The sequence below is a fragment of the Papilio xuthus genome, unplaced genomic scaffold (genome assembly GCF_000836235.2).
Source record: "Papilio xuthus unplaced genomic scaffold, Pxut_1.1 DF827714.1, whole genome shotgun sequence".
NCBI classification, from domain to species: domain Eukaryota; kingdom Metazoa; phylum Arthropoda; class Insecta; order Lepidoptera; family Papilionidae; genus Papilio; species Papilio xuthus.
In genome coordinates this window covers 1,929,232-1,945,612 of record NW_013530935.1, presented here as the reverse complement: position 1 = coordinate 1,945,612, position 16,381 = coordinate 1,929,232, and the positions used below count along the sequence as shown (strand labels likewise).

The following is a 16,381-nucleotide window of genomic DNA, read 5'->3' as shown; positions in this document are numbered from 1 at the left end:
AGAAAACCACTTAAATCATTAGGACCTTACTTAAGTTCTTCCTCTGTTTTTTTTTTTAAATTAAGAAGAAATAAAAAGCTGTGAGAGATTATTCTTTATTAAATAAACATAAAGATGCATTAACGGATTGTACTTTAATGTACGATGATACAAACACATCAAATTATAAATACAAACACTTTACATCGCTCGTTGCAGTGATATGTTAAGCAAATTAACAAAAGAAATGTGATAGGGCTGTAAAGATTTTAATGCCCGTAGCACACAGTCGTGAAGCGAATGTAATCTTATATATATAAATGAGCAATTCTTGTATATATATATATAGATTCCAATTTTATATATATATATATATATATATATATAATTGGAATCTCGGAATTTTCATAAAATTTAGTATATAGGGGGTTTCGGGGGCGATGAATAGATCTAGCTAGGAATCATTTTATTCGTGTTTTATCGATAATCAACTTAAACATAAACTTATTTTTTCTATCGGTAAGATCGAAAAATATTATTCATATTTCATCATTTTATTAGTAATTCGTACTTAAATATAATTTCCAAAAAATACAATTAAAAAAAAAATACCGAGCAAAGCTCGATCATCCAGGTACTGCTATTAAAAGCGAAACATTGTTGCAGTTTTTGACAATGACAGTGGTAATGTCATGGCAATTGATCACCTCTCTACCTGTTTTAGCTACGAGGACGGCAGAGGAACGAACATTATGGAAAATTGGGGGAGGACTACGTCCAATAGTCGATGGCTACTAGCTGAATGGATGGATGGATTTAATCACTAGATCCTTTGCCACATTATACAATGAAAATAGTTTGATTGATATTAAATTCGGTTTCGTGTAGCCTTTAAAAACGTTTATCCTGTATCGCTTTCGTATCGCATTGGTTTTGCGTTTGTGTGGTGCATAAGCGTAAATTGAAAAGGATCCACTGCTCGCGGCGGCTGCCGGGCTACGCATGATAAATACCATAATCTCTGCATCTACACGCTAATGTGGGAACACAAGATCGAATCACAGCTTCATTGCCCTTTCACAGATAACATGCCGAAAATAATTCGATACTCTTCGTCGGATCTGGATGCTTTGAAAACTCTCACGTATAATTTATTGATCATTCTTTTAATTTATTTGCATTTCTGCTTCGATTCATGATATATTAAATGTAATTTTTGCAAACCACATTTTCGGCATAAGCCATAAAAGTTGCGTTATCGAAGGAATCCTAAATCTCCTTGTATGAAACCTACTTTCGTAATAAATTTCCTTAGGTTCTTCCCCGGCACAGTCCATAAACAACTCTAGTCTTAACGATTAGGCTTTGCCACTATTACAACTATTGACTTGGATATTTAATTGGTTGAAATAGATTCTTTTAACTTGCCTTTGTTAGAATATGGATAAATTCGATAGTTGAACGGCAGCGGGACATCAAAGCTTATGTCAGTAGGATAGATGGGTCTTGGCGGTATCCGGGCGAGGTGAGGGCCAAGCGAGGTTCCGGGGTGCGCGGGGCGGCGGCGCGGTGACATCGCGTCATTAGCGCGCGACTCACGCGCCGCTAAACTGCGCCACGTGCTGCGTGCGCCGCCGGGGCGAGCACCCTTTGTATACACAGCGTGTTCTATTTATCAAATTAAGTAATTAACCTGCATTTATTTGCAATTTAGTGGTCTTTTGTTCCCCGTTTTAATTAATTAATATAATAAGGGAAATCCTAAGTTAATTCATAATCAAATTATTGTTATTGTAAAAAAACATAATTCTCCAAGATTCTTCTTTTTTCTTCTTTTTTTACTGTAAAAATACCTAATCTCCAATCTAAAACCTTTCCTAGAGTGATTAATAACATTAATTCCTCAAACTACATATTTTCAAATTTCGAACACATCAATGTTAACCAAGTAATTAATTTAAATACCCCGTTTTATACTATATTTTTATACCTAAAGTGAAGGACAAGGAAAATTGATATTAAATCATTGTAACTAAGTTAATTAATTAATATATAATTTAATTTCTGTAAATTGAACACCCTGTATCGATGCGTATGATCACAATGACGACGTATTTAACAGTAACAGCAGGGAGGTCCCGCCAAAGGTGCCGGCGTGACTTACAAAACCACGTACAACCTCCCCTATGTAAACAATGGACAAAGGCCCCGCCGGGTTATTAGGCCACTTTGATTATGATCAGGGAACCATTGACTCCCAGTTACTGGGAACCTGATGATATGGTCGTCAGGGTGCTCCCAATCTTGCACTACTTTGGACTAATATGACTGTTTCAAATAATCATGCTCATTTTTATCGTTTTATACTAGCTGTCGCCCGCGACACCGTCTGCGCGGTACTAAAAAAGACTTAATTAGTAGCCTATGCGTTCTTCCAGGCCATGTCCCACATCTATGACAAATTCGGCGTTCCGGAGATACCTTCAAACAAAAATCAATGTATCCATCCATCTAAACTTTCGCATTTATAATATTAGTAAGATTTTAACCAAAAATTACTTAATAGGGTTAATAGGGTTCCGTAGTTTCCTGTCTTACGTTAATTACACAAATTCGTAAAATACAAAGATAATATACCCGTTTTTACTTATTTTTTATTTTTAGTTTAATGTGATTTATATCTGGTTTGGTTAATTTAACAACCCTAATCAAGGCGTCGGTGTAGGAAATACAGGGTTTCTTAGTTAAGAGAATCTTAGTAAAAATCTTCTTTTAACAATAGGGTTGTATGCAGTTTTGAAACGTGTAATCTTCAAAGCGCTAAAGTTTAAAGATTATACAACTCTTAAAGAATATCTGCAGTTAATTCTCTAAACGGGTTAAACAATTGGTGAGGTGGTTTCTTGGAATATTTGAGTTCGATGATTCATACAACAGCTTTATATTGAGACGATGAAACTAAGGTCAAATGATTAGTACATTATTAAATAACGTTAAAAAATAAACGATAAAATTGCAACTTTATTTCAAGGCAGAGATTAAAAAACACTTCGAACATCGTACTCCGTAGAAATTTCTGTAACTTTCAAAATACTTAATTTAAAAATCAGTAGCTTTATGGCTAGAGAATCATTGAATCCAACCACGTAAATAAATATAAAAACACGTACTATAAAGATATTTAATGTAAAGTGAGGATCTTAAATGTTGCAGGCACTGTTGTCCTTGACCTCTGCAATCCACCTGCACCAAACTTGACCTTAAATCGGTCTAATCAACTAAATCGCTACAAACGCAGCGTCTCGGGGGCGGCGTGGCGGCGCGGTGTGCCGGGCACTGCCCGTGATTTAATACCGCACACGCTAATTATGGCTTGTTCAAATTGTAGCTTTCTCACGGATTACCGAGGCCTGAACGCACCTTTTTACGTGGTTAACTTTTTTAATTTCTTTTTAAATTTTTTTTTAATTTAAATTGCCTAGGATTTACTTACGAGATCAATTGTAGAAATTTATTATTGTTTTTAAAATTATTGATATCTTCAAATATATTTCAGATTTATATGAAATTAACCCTCATGTTCATTTTGTATAGTATACCATACATACAATTTTATAAAAATATACGATCACTATAAAATAATTTTTAACTTTGTTTTTTTGCTTTTCTCTAAAAAATAAATCTTGCTACAATAAAGGTTAACTGGAGATGTATGATTCAATTTTAATGAAACGATTTTTCTTATGCTTCTCCATATTTCTTAGTCTATTCAGGTAAATAACGTACGCTTATTTAATGCAAATCCTTTCTGGTTTATTTAATCAGAGTTTAATCGGTGGTTATTTTTTCGTTAGGGTCATATCAAGATGCGCTGGATCGCCGGTACGTTACTGCATTCGCTATACTTATTCTGTCTGCTCCAACCTGTTACCCGGTCAACCTTCCAAATCTATCCGACTCGTTTCCACATATACAATCTATCAATAAACTATCCCTTTCTTTCGTCTCGGGTCAGGCCAGGCGTATTACCATAATGATACTTAAACACATATTTAAGTAAAGATTCTTTTTGCGTAAAAAGTTTGAGTACACACTACACTGCACTCTTGTGGATAATTTCAAGGGAAATTGTTATATCAAATGTAGTACGTTGTAAGGTCAATTAGGTCGTTTTTTGTTTGAAACAGTTCACTGTTCCTTGTTTTTCGAAACTGGACATCCAGGCATGTCGTCAACATGCGAGTAAACTGAAAATAGATTAATTTCAAAATCACAAAAAATAATGTAGTACAGTCAGCGTCATATAGATCGTCACAGACAAGATATGCAAATATATAGGTACACCAAAAGTAATCAATTATATCGGTACAACAAAAGTCCTCAAAATAATAGATACATTCACCCTGCTCAAAAACATCGGTACATACACAGCGTCAAATATATGAGTACATGCAAGATGCTCATAAATATCGTAGCAGCCACAGCGTCATATGTAACGAAGCAGTCAAGGTGCGCAAAAATATCGGTACATTTGACAAAATTAAACTCTATCGCTATATACTTGCGATACAATTTGGAATAAACTACTTCTGTTACATTCATTTGACACTTTGTATTAACATTATAGGTTGTCCGGAAAGTTCGTTCTGATTTTTGATATAAAGCTTACAATAGACTGTAGCTGAAGTAGATTCATTTTCGGATTTCCACCATTATCAAACGTAACAAAAATTTCTATATTGTGAATAATTTCATTTCATTGGTTGAGATAAAAACTAATTTATAAAAATTTTATCCAATAATAAAAGACGTTTTAGGTATAGAGTCGTACCAATATAATTTAAAAACATTTCCAAAAATTTAAGAGAACAGGGTTTCAATTTTCCTTATAAAGCGGCACGAACTTACTGGGCAACCCAATATTTATCTTCTCCTGTCATAACGCTTAAATATAAAAGTTTGTCACGCCGAATATGACAGATACGTATTAACTAATATCAATTTTTGCCTTGTCACAATATATATAATACTAGTTTGGCGCAGTATTCTAGTATGTTTGCCGTAATATGTAAGTTTACCGGTTCGAATCTCAGGCTACTTTTTTTCATTTTATCAATCACGGGGTTATTTTTTCATAACCAGTAAAAATTTGGTAATATAAAATTTTGCTCGACAATTTTTTTTTATAATTTTCGCTGTCGGGTAGAAAGAAATTTAAATGAAGTTAACAACAATTAAGTGAAGTGAGTGGGCGGAGCGTGGATTGTCTTTGCGGGTTTTAAGAATGGTACGCGCGGATACTATACGTACAAGTGTTATCTACATATGTGTGCGCGCCCACGCACACCGGAATGTTTATTGCAATCGACCAAAAATTTGATGTAGTTTGGATATTGACATTCAGATTTTTTTTCTTTGTTTCTTAAATATAGTCAGTATCAGTAAAAGGTAAAAGTAAAAGTGTTATTTTTACCGGTACAAGTTTAACAAACATGAGTAATAAACAAATTACATGCCAATAGCATCGCTTTATCTCCTTCATTTTTGTTTGAAATAGAAAAGTACTTTAACGGTCAAACTCATTAGTCCAAGGCAATATCAAAAAGTACCTAATAACTACGGCGATAGAGTTTAATTACATGTGCTTCGATATTAAAATTAAAAAGTTTAAACATAAAAAAAATAGTGGCTTGGGATTTGAACCGCCGACCTTACGTACCAACGGCGGCGAACGGTAAGGCCACGAGACCAAACTAGCATATATGATGACAAACTTAAATTTGATGTTGGTTTTATCTACCTAATATCTGTCATCCGCGTCGAACAATGTGTCAAATGAATGTAAGAGAAGTAGTTTATTCCAAATTGTATCACAAGTATATAGAGATAGAGTTTAATTTTGTCAAATGTACCGATATTTTTGCGCACCTTGACTGCTTCGTTACTTATGACGCTGTGGCTGCTACGATATTTATGAGCATCTTGCATGTACTCATATATTTGACGCTGTGTATGTACCGATGTATTTGAGCAGGGTGAATGTATCTATCAATTTGAGGACTTTTGTTGTACCGATATAATTGAATACTTTTGGTGTACCTATATATTTGCATATCTTGTCTGTGACGATCTATATGACGCTGACATTCAAATAACATCAGATCCGAGACGATACGATACGAAGTTAATTTTACAATGGAAAGAAAATTCTTGTAAATGTAACCTTATCTTATATCTTTAAATGAGCAATTCTTGTATATATGTATATATTAGGAATCTGGGAATCGGCTCCAACGATTTTCATAAAATTTAGTATATAGGTGGTTCCGGGGGCGATAAATCGATCTAGCTAAGAATCATTTTTAGAAAATGTTATTTTAATTGTGTTTTATCGATAATCAACTTAAACATAAACTTAACTTTTTCTATCGGTAAGATCGAAAAATATTATTCATATTTCATCATTTTATTAGTAATTCGTACTTAAATATAATTTCCAAAAAACACAATTAAAAAAAAATACCGAGCAAAGCTCATCCAGGTACTGATATTTAAGTTCAAACAAATTTACCTTGATTTGTATCACAAGCGTACTCTAACAAGTCGCACAGATCCAGGAATGTTCTCTTTTCATCTCCCATCGTACCGCATATAGGTATTGTGTCGTGGATACAAGTCTCAGCCAACTGACAGAATTGATCTACTTTATTCTGTTAATAAAATTTATATAAAAATAACTATTACATGCAGCTTAAGTCATGCGGAATTAAAAAGAAATAATTAGAAGCCTGTGTTCTTACAGGCTGTGTTTTACATCTATGTCAAATCCGCGAGATCCATGCAGCCGTTCTGGTGATACTTTCTAAGAAACATCCATCCATCCAAACATAATTGAATAAAAAATATTTTTCAATAATAATTTGTTTAATTTGCAAATTCTTAGTGGCCAGTATAAATTTTCGGTGGTATGTAAAATCCTTGTACCAAAGAGGTTTAATATTTCAAAAAATAATAAATTACCGGTGGTGTTACTGCATAGTCCGGTAGATGAGCATTTACAGGGATTAAAACGCATGTTGTTATATCTGAAATAAAAAAAAAAATATAATATATGTTCTTAACCCTATGTATTTGAGGCCAAATTTCAGCAAGATCCATGCAGCCGTTAAATAAATAATTTTCAACAAACATCCATCTATCTATCCATACATTCAAACATTCGCATTTATAATATTAGTAGTATTAAAAGTTACGGTTTCGATATCAAAATCGTTTGCAGATTTTTCTGTATAAGACAAAGCATTAACAAGTTAGAATTTCAATATTAAACAACACAATAGTTTAACTACGAAGCATTTTAATGTTAATTTATTCTCTTTCAATTAAGATCAAGAAACATGTTTAATATTCAAAGAGCATCGCAGAGCATTGATGTAAACACAAAATAACTCACAATAAATAGCACTCTTCGTCCACATCCCGATACTATTGATGTATTAAATGATAATATCCGATGCCGTGGTGTTATTCTGTGCTATAAGTTTCATACATCTGATTTGACAGTATTGAGCGGGCAGGGGTGCTAAACATTTTAATATTGAAATAAATATTTTAAAATTTATTGCGGCGATATTTAGAGGAGGCTTACTCTCAGCAGTGGTTGTTGATTGAGAGGATGTACAAGACTCAGTAATAAACTATTAGTTTTCAAGGCTTTTAATTTACACGAGTATAAAGTTTTTTTTATTTTTATTTTATAACAGAAGGTGGCAAACGAGCAGCGGGAACACCGAAGTAAAACGAGTATAAAGTTTCTTTGATTAAGGCTGTATGATGATTAGAGAAAGAAATAATTCTGTTATTATACAATATTTTAGATAAGGTTAAAAAGTACTGTTACTTGTAACAAAAATCTTAAACCATGTAAATGGATGGATGCATGGATGGATGTTTGTTTGAAGTTATCTCCAAAACGACTGAACGGATCCGGTTGAAATTTGGCATCAACAAAGAACATAGTCTGGAAGGACACATAGACTACTAATTAGGTTTTTTAAATCCGCGCGGAAGGTTTCGCAGGCAACAGCTGGTTCTTCTATACATTTTTGGTTTCCCATGAAAATGTTGGTGATCCATGCTTACGTTTAGTTTATGCTCTACATACCTTTCTGTTAAACCGGGTGTTATATCATAATTTCCCGTTCTAGAGCCATAATTAACGTAAATTATAAACAAACCTTGTTTAACTCCTAAACTATATCAAAGTTGAACTTCAAACAGTGCGCTTGTGTCTAAACTATGACATTTAGGATACTTTTGTCTAGTAAGTTTTTAGTTAGAAAGTTAGCGATTTTTTTTCTTACAGCATGTGAAGTGTTTTGGATGGAATATTACAATAATACTCCCCCCAAAGATTGCCACGATGACCGGTCTTGTGCCACCCGCATCCAGGACGCTCCCGCAACTTTGACCAGGTTGCGGGAGCGTTGAAAACAATACTGCTTAGATAAAATTATTTTTCAATTAATTAAAGTGTAATCGTATCGCTGTTTAAATTATCCTCAGTGATGAATGCAAGCATTAAGAAATATTAATATGAAAATGAAAATTAATGCTATGTTTACAGGTTTGATTATATTAGGGTTTGCAGAAGAAGTCTGGAATCACGTAGAGATAGAGGCTGAAGATTATTTCTTTCCTTTAGAGCCAGTAAGTACTTATACCTTTTTCTCCAGTAATCCTTGCTGTTTTTAAAGTTTAAATAAAAAAAAACAGAAAAAATTGTAAAGAAACTGTGTTAACAGCGTAGGTGACAATTTATATGTCAAAAATAAGTGATTAGTGTGTTCTTTTTCTATGTTTTTTATAGGTAATAAATTTTTGCAAAATGGCGGATCAATGTCAACACGACTTCGTCCCTATCTGCGGACAGGACTCTCTCGGGATAACGCGTATGTTTAACGATAATTGCGATCTATATGAGTACAATTGCGACGAAAAGAAACGTAAGTGAAAACCATAGAAATACAATAGGACTTGAAACATATCCTTTTATTAAGTTTGATGTAATACTGTCTTCCGCGATTCCATCCGTGCCGAATTAAAAAAACGTTATTAGTAAATTGTGTATTCTTCCAAATGCTCTATCTCTATGACAAATTTCATCGAGATCCTTGCACCCATTCTGAAGATACCTTTTAACAAACATCCATCCATCCATCTATAGTACAGATAGTAGATTTGTTTACTTTATGTTCCCTCTTATGTACATGTTTTCATACAAATGCAACTAAATATTTGTTTTTAGAATATCGTCATGTTAAAATGGATGTTTGTAAATATGAAGCTGCGGCAGCGGAGAGATCGAAATAACAAAACACATAATGCAATGAACTGTTTAAATAATAAGTAAATAAATTATTTTTAATACCCACTTATTTTTATTTATTGTCTTCATCAAAAGCTTTTATCAGTTAAACTAAAACGCCTTTTTTCCCGAATAAAATTAGCTTAATAGATATCAAATTCAAGCTATAATAATTTCATTTTCAAATATTTAATTTTAGCAGAACATCTTGTTTAAATTTTCCAGCAAAACTCTAAATATCATGTGATTTAAGGTCAAAGTACTCGACAAGCTTCTATTAATTAGACCATTTCACAGCAACTTTCAACGAAGTATCGTACTGGCTTCTGAGAACATCGTCGTAAACTTGACTTGTAGCTTCAAGTGCAAATAGATACGAGCATAAATCATCTCGTTTGCAGAATTGCCCAGCAAACTGAGCCCACAGCAAACATACCGGCTCGTAAGGTAAACTTCACAACTTTGACGTCACGAACAAATACGGAGCCACTGTTACATATTCCTCGAATCAATTGTGCGTGTAGCTAAGAAAATGTAGCACGGGGTTCAAAACATTTTCTCAATAAGTAATTGTAATAAAAGTGCTAGGTGTTATTTATTAAGTACTAAAAATTAACGAGTCTTGGCCAATTTTAGTATACATTGACATTAGCTTGAACTTAAGATAACAAATATTAATCTATTTAATTTACATATATGTAGGTGATTTTATCATATCAATATCTTTTACTCGAGTTATGTTGAAGTATGGAAACTATTCCTTTTAAACTTTCGTTTACCTTGCCGATACATCTAAACAAAAAATAACTCGCCATGTACCTAATTCTCTTTGAAAAAGAAAAAACCTTTATAATTCGATCGCGCGGAATTAAATAAATGGAAGTATTCCAGTCAGTTATTTATCTCTGCATCTGTGGAGACGTTTTTGAGTTTCCAATGACCATCCAACTAAATAATCGCATTTATAATAATACTAGCTGTCACCCGCGACTCTTTCCGCGCGGAATTAATGGCCTATGGGTCCTTTAGGCTATGTTCTACATCTATGCCAAATTTGAGCGAGATCCGTTGAACCGTTCCTGAGATATTTTCAAACAAACATCCATCCATCTAAACATCACCATTTATAATTATAGTAAGATAGCAAGTAAGACATTTGTTTATGTTTCAGCAGTGGAAACGGAAATATTAAACAATGCTTGTTACAACAACAAGCTATATTAATTACAAATTTCTTGTTTTTAGACGTATTTATTTCCCTAAATCAACGCGTATCCTTTAAAAGAACTATAGAAATACCTTTAATAAAAAAATAGCAAGGACCAAAGATCATTATTTTAAACGACGAACGATGTTTATATAAGTATCTGCTTAATAAATTAACATATATGTTATCACATGTAGCACCTAATATTTAACATATACGTCTTCATAAAGATGGTACGAAGGAGTCCGGTCCTATTACAAGGCGTACAATGCTCAATTAATAACCCGCAAGATATTCCCGTGTTCCCAACGCGCTAGCAAGACATTGTTAGGGGCAGATAAATGTGACGAGTTAATTGGTAGACAAGATCTTGTAATAGAGAATTACAAGTTTAATTTTCTTTACGTAATAAAGTTTTAATTTTTTGATAAATCTATCGTTATTTATGTTTATAACAAGAACGATTTAGTTCTGCTTTTGCATACAAAGTTTTGATAGCAAAATATCAAAGAAATAGTGTTTAGCTTTAAACTAATTAAATCTTTAGTTATCTTCTATTTAACCAATATGAAAATCTGCCATTTTACTTTTTACTAATATTATAAATGCGAATGTTTAGATGGATGGATGTTTGTTTGAACTCAATACGGCTGCATAGGCTGTGCTGAAATTTGGCATAGATGTAGAAGATAGTCTAGAAGAACACATAGCCTGCTAATTAAGTTTTTTTTTTAATTCCGCGCAGACGAAGTCGCAGGCGACAGCTAGCTTAAATATACGACAATATTTCATTATCTGTTTCAAAAAGTGTAGGCAAACTTTTTCTTAAAGAAAAATATATCGTTAACTTTGTCTTTGTACTGGGAGAACAAATATGTACTTTGTTTAGGAAATTTGAACTCACTCGAAGTTGACCTCTGACTTTACCTGCATTCGAGCTTAGACATTTGGTTATTAAACATTACGAATGTTAGTATTTATCTCAGTTTATGAACTATGAACCTTGTATTTGAATATTTGTATATATATAATTAATTCTTGGAAATCAATAATATTCTCTTTAACTGAATTTAAAGAGTTTTAATTGATAAAAAAATTCTGTGAAAAATTTCACATATTAAATGTCGCCCTAAACGCGCGGTATTAAAAAAAAACTAATTAGTAGCCTATGTGTTCTTCCAGACTATATTCTACATCTATGCTAAATTTCAACCGGACCCGTCAAGCCTTTCTGAAAATACCTTCAAACAAACATCCATCCATCCATCTAAACATTCGCATTTATAATAGCTAAACCAAAAGTATGATTTGCGGCGCCAAGATTTCCCACCCCCAAAAAAGTGTTTTGTTTAAATGAATTATCGATATAGAATCGATTGTATGATATTCGTTGGGGCAAAGATCGATGTAAACAGATGAGTTCGATCCTTAACGGGTTTAAGGAAATCCAATATGACAAATAATTGGACCTCTAACATTTCCACATAGTTCACCTTTGAAATGCATTAACTTTTGTTCTATTGTTTCACAATGCACATTTGACTTGTTATTCTATTCAAAAACCTATTTCATTTATTTGTGAATACATCGCCAATATGGTAATCAATATTACAAACCGCTAGCAAACAAATAGTAACTAAATTCTTAATTCAAATTATGTCTAATAAAAAGTTCAATTGATCAATAGATCTATAAATAAACATAGTTTATAGTAGATTAAATTTTAGTTAATTTAATGTTACTAAAATATAAATGCGAATGTTTAGATGGTAGAATGGTATCTCCGGAACGGCTGATCTTGATAAAACTTGGCATACATACAGAACAAAGTCTGGAAGAACACCTAGGCTATTTTTGAATTCCGCTCGGATAGAGTCCAGGGATACGCTAGTTACCTAGTAAAATATAAGTTTTGTTAATTCGAATATAACCTGATTTATTAACATCAAAAATATGTGGCTGTCAGGAAGCCATTTGTTGCGTCGAAAAAAAAAAACTTTTCTCACAATCGTAATGTTGACACAGATGTCGCGTCGCGCACGCGCACCCGCTGCCTCTATTACCGTGTACTTGATAATGCTCGCCGACGGAAAAAAGAGCCGAATTTTCACTAAAGCCGACTTAGGGTGACATTGCTCTTTACAATAATATGCTAAACGATACACTTACTTGCATATGAATTAGTCCCGCCATGATTACAAATACTTTAAACGTTTCGTTCGATGTATATTTGTATTTCGTATACGAACTTTGCTCTCGTCAAGTAGTGCGAAATTTCGTAAGCTCAACGTGTTAATGTATAAATTATTTGAATTTGTAATAATACTACTGTTATTCAAATACAGTTCAAACGTAGCAAGATTAACTGGTACTCTAAAAATTCTCTTCGATGATGTTTGGATTGATGTTTGTTTAAAGGTATGCAGAACAGCTGCATAGATCTCGCTGAAATTTAGCATAGATGTAGAACAGTCTCGAAGAACACATAGGTTACTAAAGTTTTTTAAATTCCCGTGCGGACGGTATCACGGGCGACAGTTGATATCAACATGTGTTTGTTTTCTTTAAGATTGTGATTAATTAGTGTATGTAAAAGTCGTTTCAACAAGGCTGTAGCTAATATACATAATTCCTTTATATTAAAATCACGTAATAATAATACTGTATACAGTTTTATTTGCCCGGAAATTGATATACTTAACAAATAACAACTTCCGACATTTAATTTGCTTTAACAAAATACGAGCAATAATTTGAAAATATTTAAAGTAGTACAAGAGTATTGATAAACGCGTCCACAAATATAGGAAGTCCCCGCTGCCTTTTGAGTAAACATTTGCTTGTGAAAATGTAAAGGTTATTTTAAAATTGTAGCACTGCTCACTTTTATAAAGTAAACTTGCAAGATTCTGTAAATATCAAGGAGATTTAAGCTTAAAATATTTATCTTTCTGTTAACTGAAGCTCTCATATTGGAAGTTAATTTAAAAACAACTTTTATTAGGCACTAGCTGTTGCTTGCGATTCCGTCCGCGTATTTTAAGAGAACAATTTAGATGTATATAATAGTGGTAAAATAGCTTGTATTTTTTTTCTTTTTTTGCTATACATGTTATAGCTTTATAATGTAAAGAAGCATAATTAAAAAAAGTATATATCTAAATAAGTAGCCTGTAAGTATGTTTTCCAGACTATGTTCTAAATCAATACCAAATTTCAGCGAGATCCATGCATCTGTTTTGTAGATATCTTCTAATAATCATCCATACATCGAAACATTCGCATTTAAATTTTTAGTAAGAATAGTAAGATATTTCAACGTATTATTAAAATTTGAACAATTTATCATAGTAAAACAAATAGTTTCTGCAACACACAGATGAGTAAGGTATGTTGCATACTAGATAATATTTGATATTTCATTATAGAACTTATATTTATTAAGATTTTTCTTGCGGGAACACGTCCAGGTCGGCAGAGCAAACTACGGACGTAAGATTACTTCGACTTGAAACTATAGGAGTTGTGTTTTAAGGTAGAAGTTAAGAGCGTTTTAAATTACACATGTACCATTTTTTTTTGTTAAGTATTAAGGAGATGATTATCATCATCTAGGGTCGATTCACAAGGTTTTATAAACCTTAGTGATTTATTTTTAGCTTAATTTTTACGATAGGTAACTTGCCTTCGCCATCCCTACTTGGGAGGATTTATGTTTTTATTTTGTTAATATTATTATGTGGGCAGTGCAGGCAATTAAATTTTAAGAAGAAATGTAACTAACTCACAGCAGTGTGTTTTTTATGAATTCTTCACTCTATCGTTGAAATTATTTAACTTGATTTACGAATTAATTTCAATATTCCGCTATAAGCTTATAAATTAGACATTAGTAAAGGCAGATAGGCGCTAGCTCCTTGTACCAATAACATAGAGCGTAAACAGCGCGGTCGCCTTGTTAACCTAAAAAGTTAACAAGGATCGGCCAGTACTTAGCTGTGCCGTGTTAACTCGGGGGACAAAGACGGGGTTTGTTTACACCGCCTAGTTGCAGGTTAAGTGGCCTAATTGTTGATGTCAGAATAACATACACCAGCCTTAACTATTTAAAAATGCATTTTTCCTAATTAGATTTGGATCAGTCAAGTTAGAAACTAAAGTATTTTATTTTTTAATGTTATATTTTAAAATAATTTACAAAAAAAATAATTATACAACCTTCTCTAAGCAATTTTGCCTTCACACTGCCACGCAATTTCTTTTTCCCGATTGTCTTTTGTCTTTTTAACTAATTTTCTTTTTTACATATGTGTATGTGGCCAGTTCTACCTTCTTGGCAGCCAGTACATTTTGACGTATAAAGGAGGTTGAATATAATATTAATTTTGCTACATTGAAAAACAATTGCGTGTTAAATGAGAGTAATTAAATATGTAAGTAAAATAAATGAATTAGAATAGTGAGTTATAATGCCTCGCGGTGAATTGCTAATAAAATAAATGAAGAATCGAGCGGTACCTCGGAGCGGAGCAATGTGCCGTGACAAAATATGTAACTTGTTACTTTATAATTACGATTTGCGTTCTTTATTTGCAGACGATATTACTTATATTATAAAGGCAAATGCGATGGACGGATGGATGGATGGATGTTTGTGTGAAGGTATTTCCGGAAATGCTGAACGGATTTTGATGAAATTTGGCACACATGTAGAATATAGACTGGAAGGACACATAGGCTACTAATTATGATTTCTTTATTTCAGCGCGGACGGATTCGCGGGGGATTACTAGTTAATTATAATTTTAATAGGACTTTTTTATTTAAAATTATCGTCAGTCAATGTCTTAAAGGATGTAAATGCCTACGCTTATTCCTGTTTTCTATAGGATCTATGGGTGCAGTTACATCCGGCCGAGGAATATTATTTTGGAAATTTCAATATAACAATTCAAGTCTTCTTTGTATTTACAAAGAAGACTTATTACTAAGATGTATAACAAACTATAGATGTAAATACATCTATAGTTTGTTTTACTTCTTGTGTGTTAAATGATAAGTAGTTTATAGAATAAATATTAAAACAGTTTTAATTGTAAACAGGTTGTAATGTTTTCCGCTGTGCCCGGAGCGCCACAGCGCCACAGCGCCGGTGCGGGCACTGTAGGCAATTGATTAGTCGGCGCCCTTTGAGGCCCTTACCGACGCTCTCAACAATTTGCTCACGGCCCGACCGCCCTAATTTTAATGGCCTTATAAAATTTATTTTTAATGTTTTTATCATAACAGAGATTGATGTGGATGTACTTCAAATTTGTTAACGCTTTATGGCTGTCCATTTAGAGGTTTTGTTGATTGATTGAAGTAAATTATTTTTTTGTACTAAAGTACTCTTCATTTTCATATATTTATATCGTCTACGATTAATTTCTAAACGAAGGTATATCAAACCTTTATATTATATTCTTATTTACTGTTATATGATATATATTTTTACATAAAATTGAATTTAATTTAAGTAAACTTGTATTGAATTAATCTTTTGATAACTTAACATTGATAATCTTATATACATCTAAGAGTTAATAATTGAAACAACAAAATTGAAAATATTAAGTGAATTTTGTGAATAAATGTACGGTATATTGAAGGTTTCATTGAGACCAAGCGAGACGTGCTTCGCCGCCCGGACCTACCTCACAAGTAGCGACAATCGATGACGGCAACATCAGCGCCGCTGTGTGCCGTGGCGCGCATGCGTAACCTATTCATGCAGTACACTCGCGTACAAAACTGTTTTAAAAAAGGTTTTATGAATAAACTAGTGA

General features: G+C 32.9%; 1 protein-coding gene across 1 annotated transcript; it reads left to right on the top strand.

Moving 5' to 3' along the window:
* Nucleotides 1–8,244: 8,244 nt before the first annotated feature.
* Nucleotides 8,245–9,405, top strand: LOC106116659 (uncharacterized). Its single transcript, XM_013310547.1, has 4 exons — nucleotides 8,245–8,302; nucleotides 8,606–8,688; nucleotides 8,849–8,984; nucleotides 9,287–9,405. The coding sequence occupies exons 1-4, from the start codon at nucleotides 8,278–8,280 to the stop codon at nucleotides 9,349–9,351; spliced, it is 309 nt and encodes a 102-aa protein (XP_013166001.1). The 5' UTR covers nucleotides 8,245–8,277; the 3' UTR covers nucleotides 9,352–9,405.
* The last annotated feature ends 6,976 nt before the right edge of the window (nucleotides 9,406–16,381 follow it).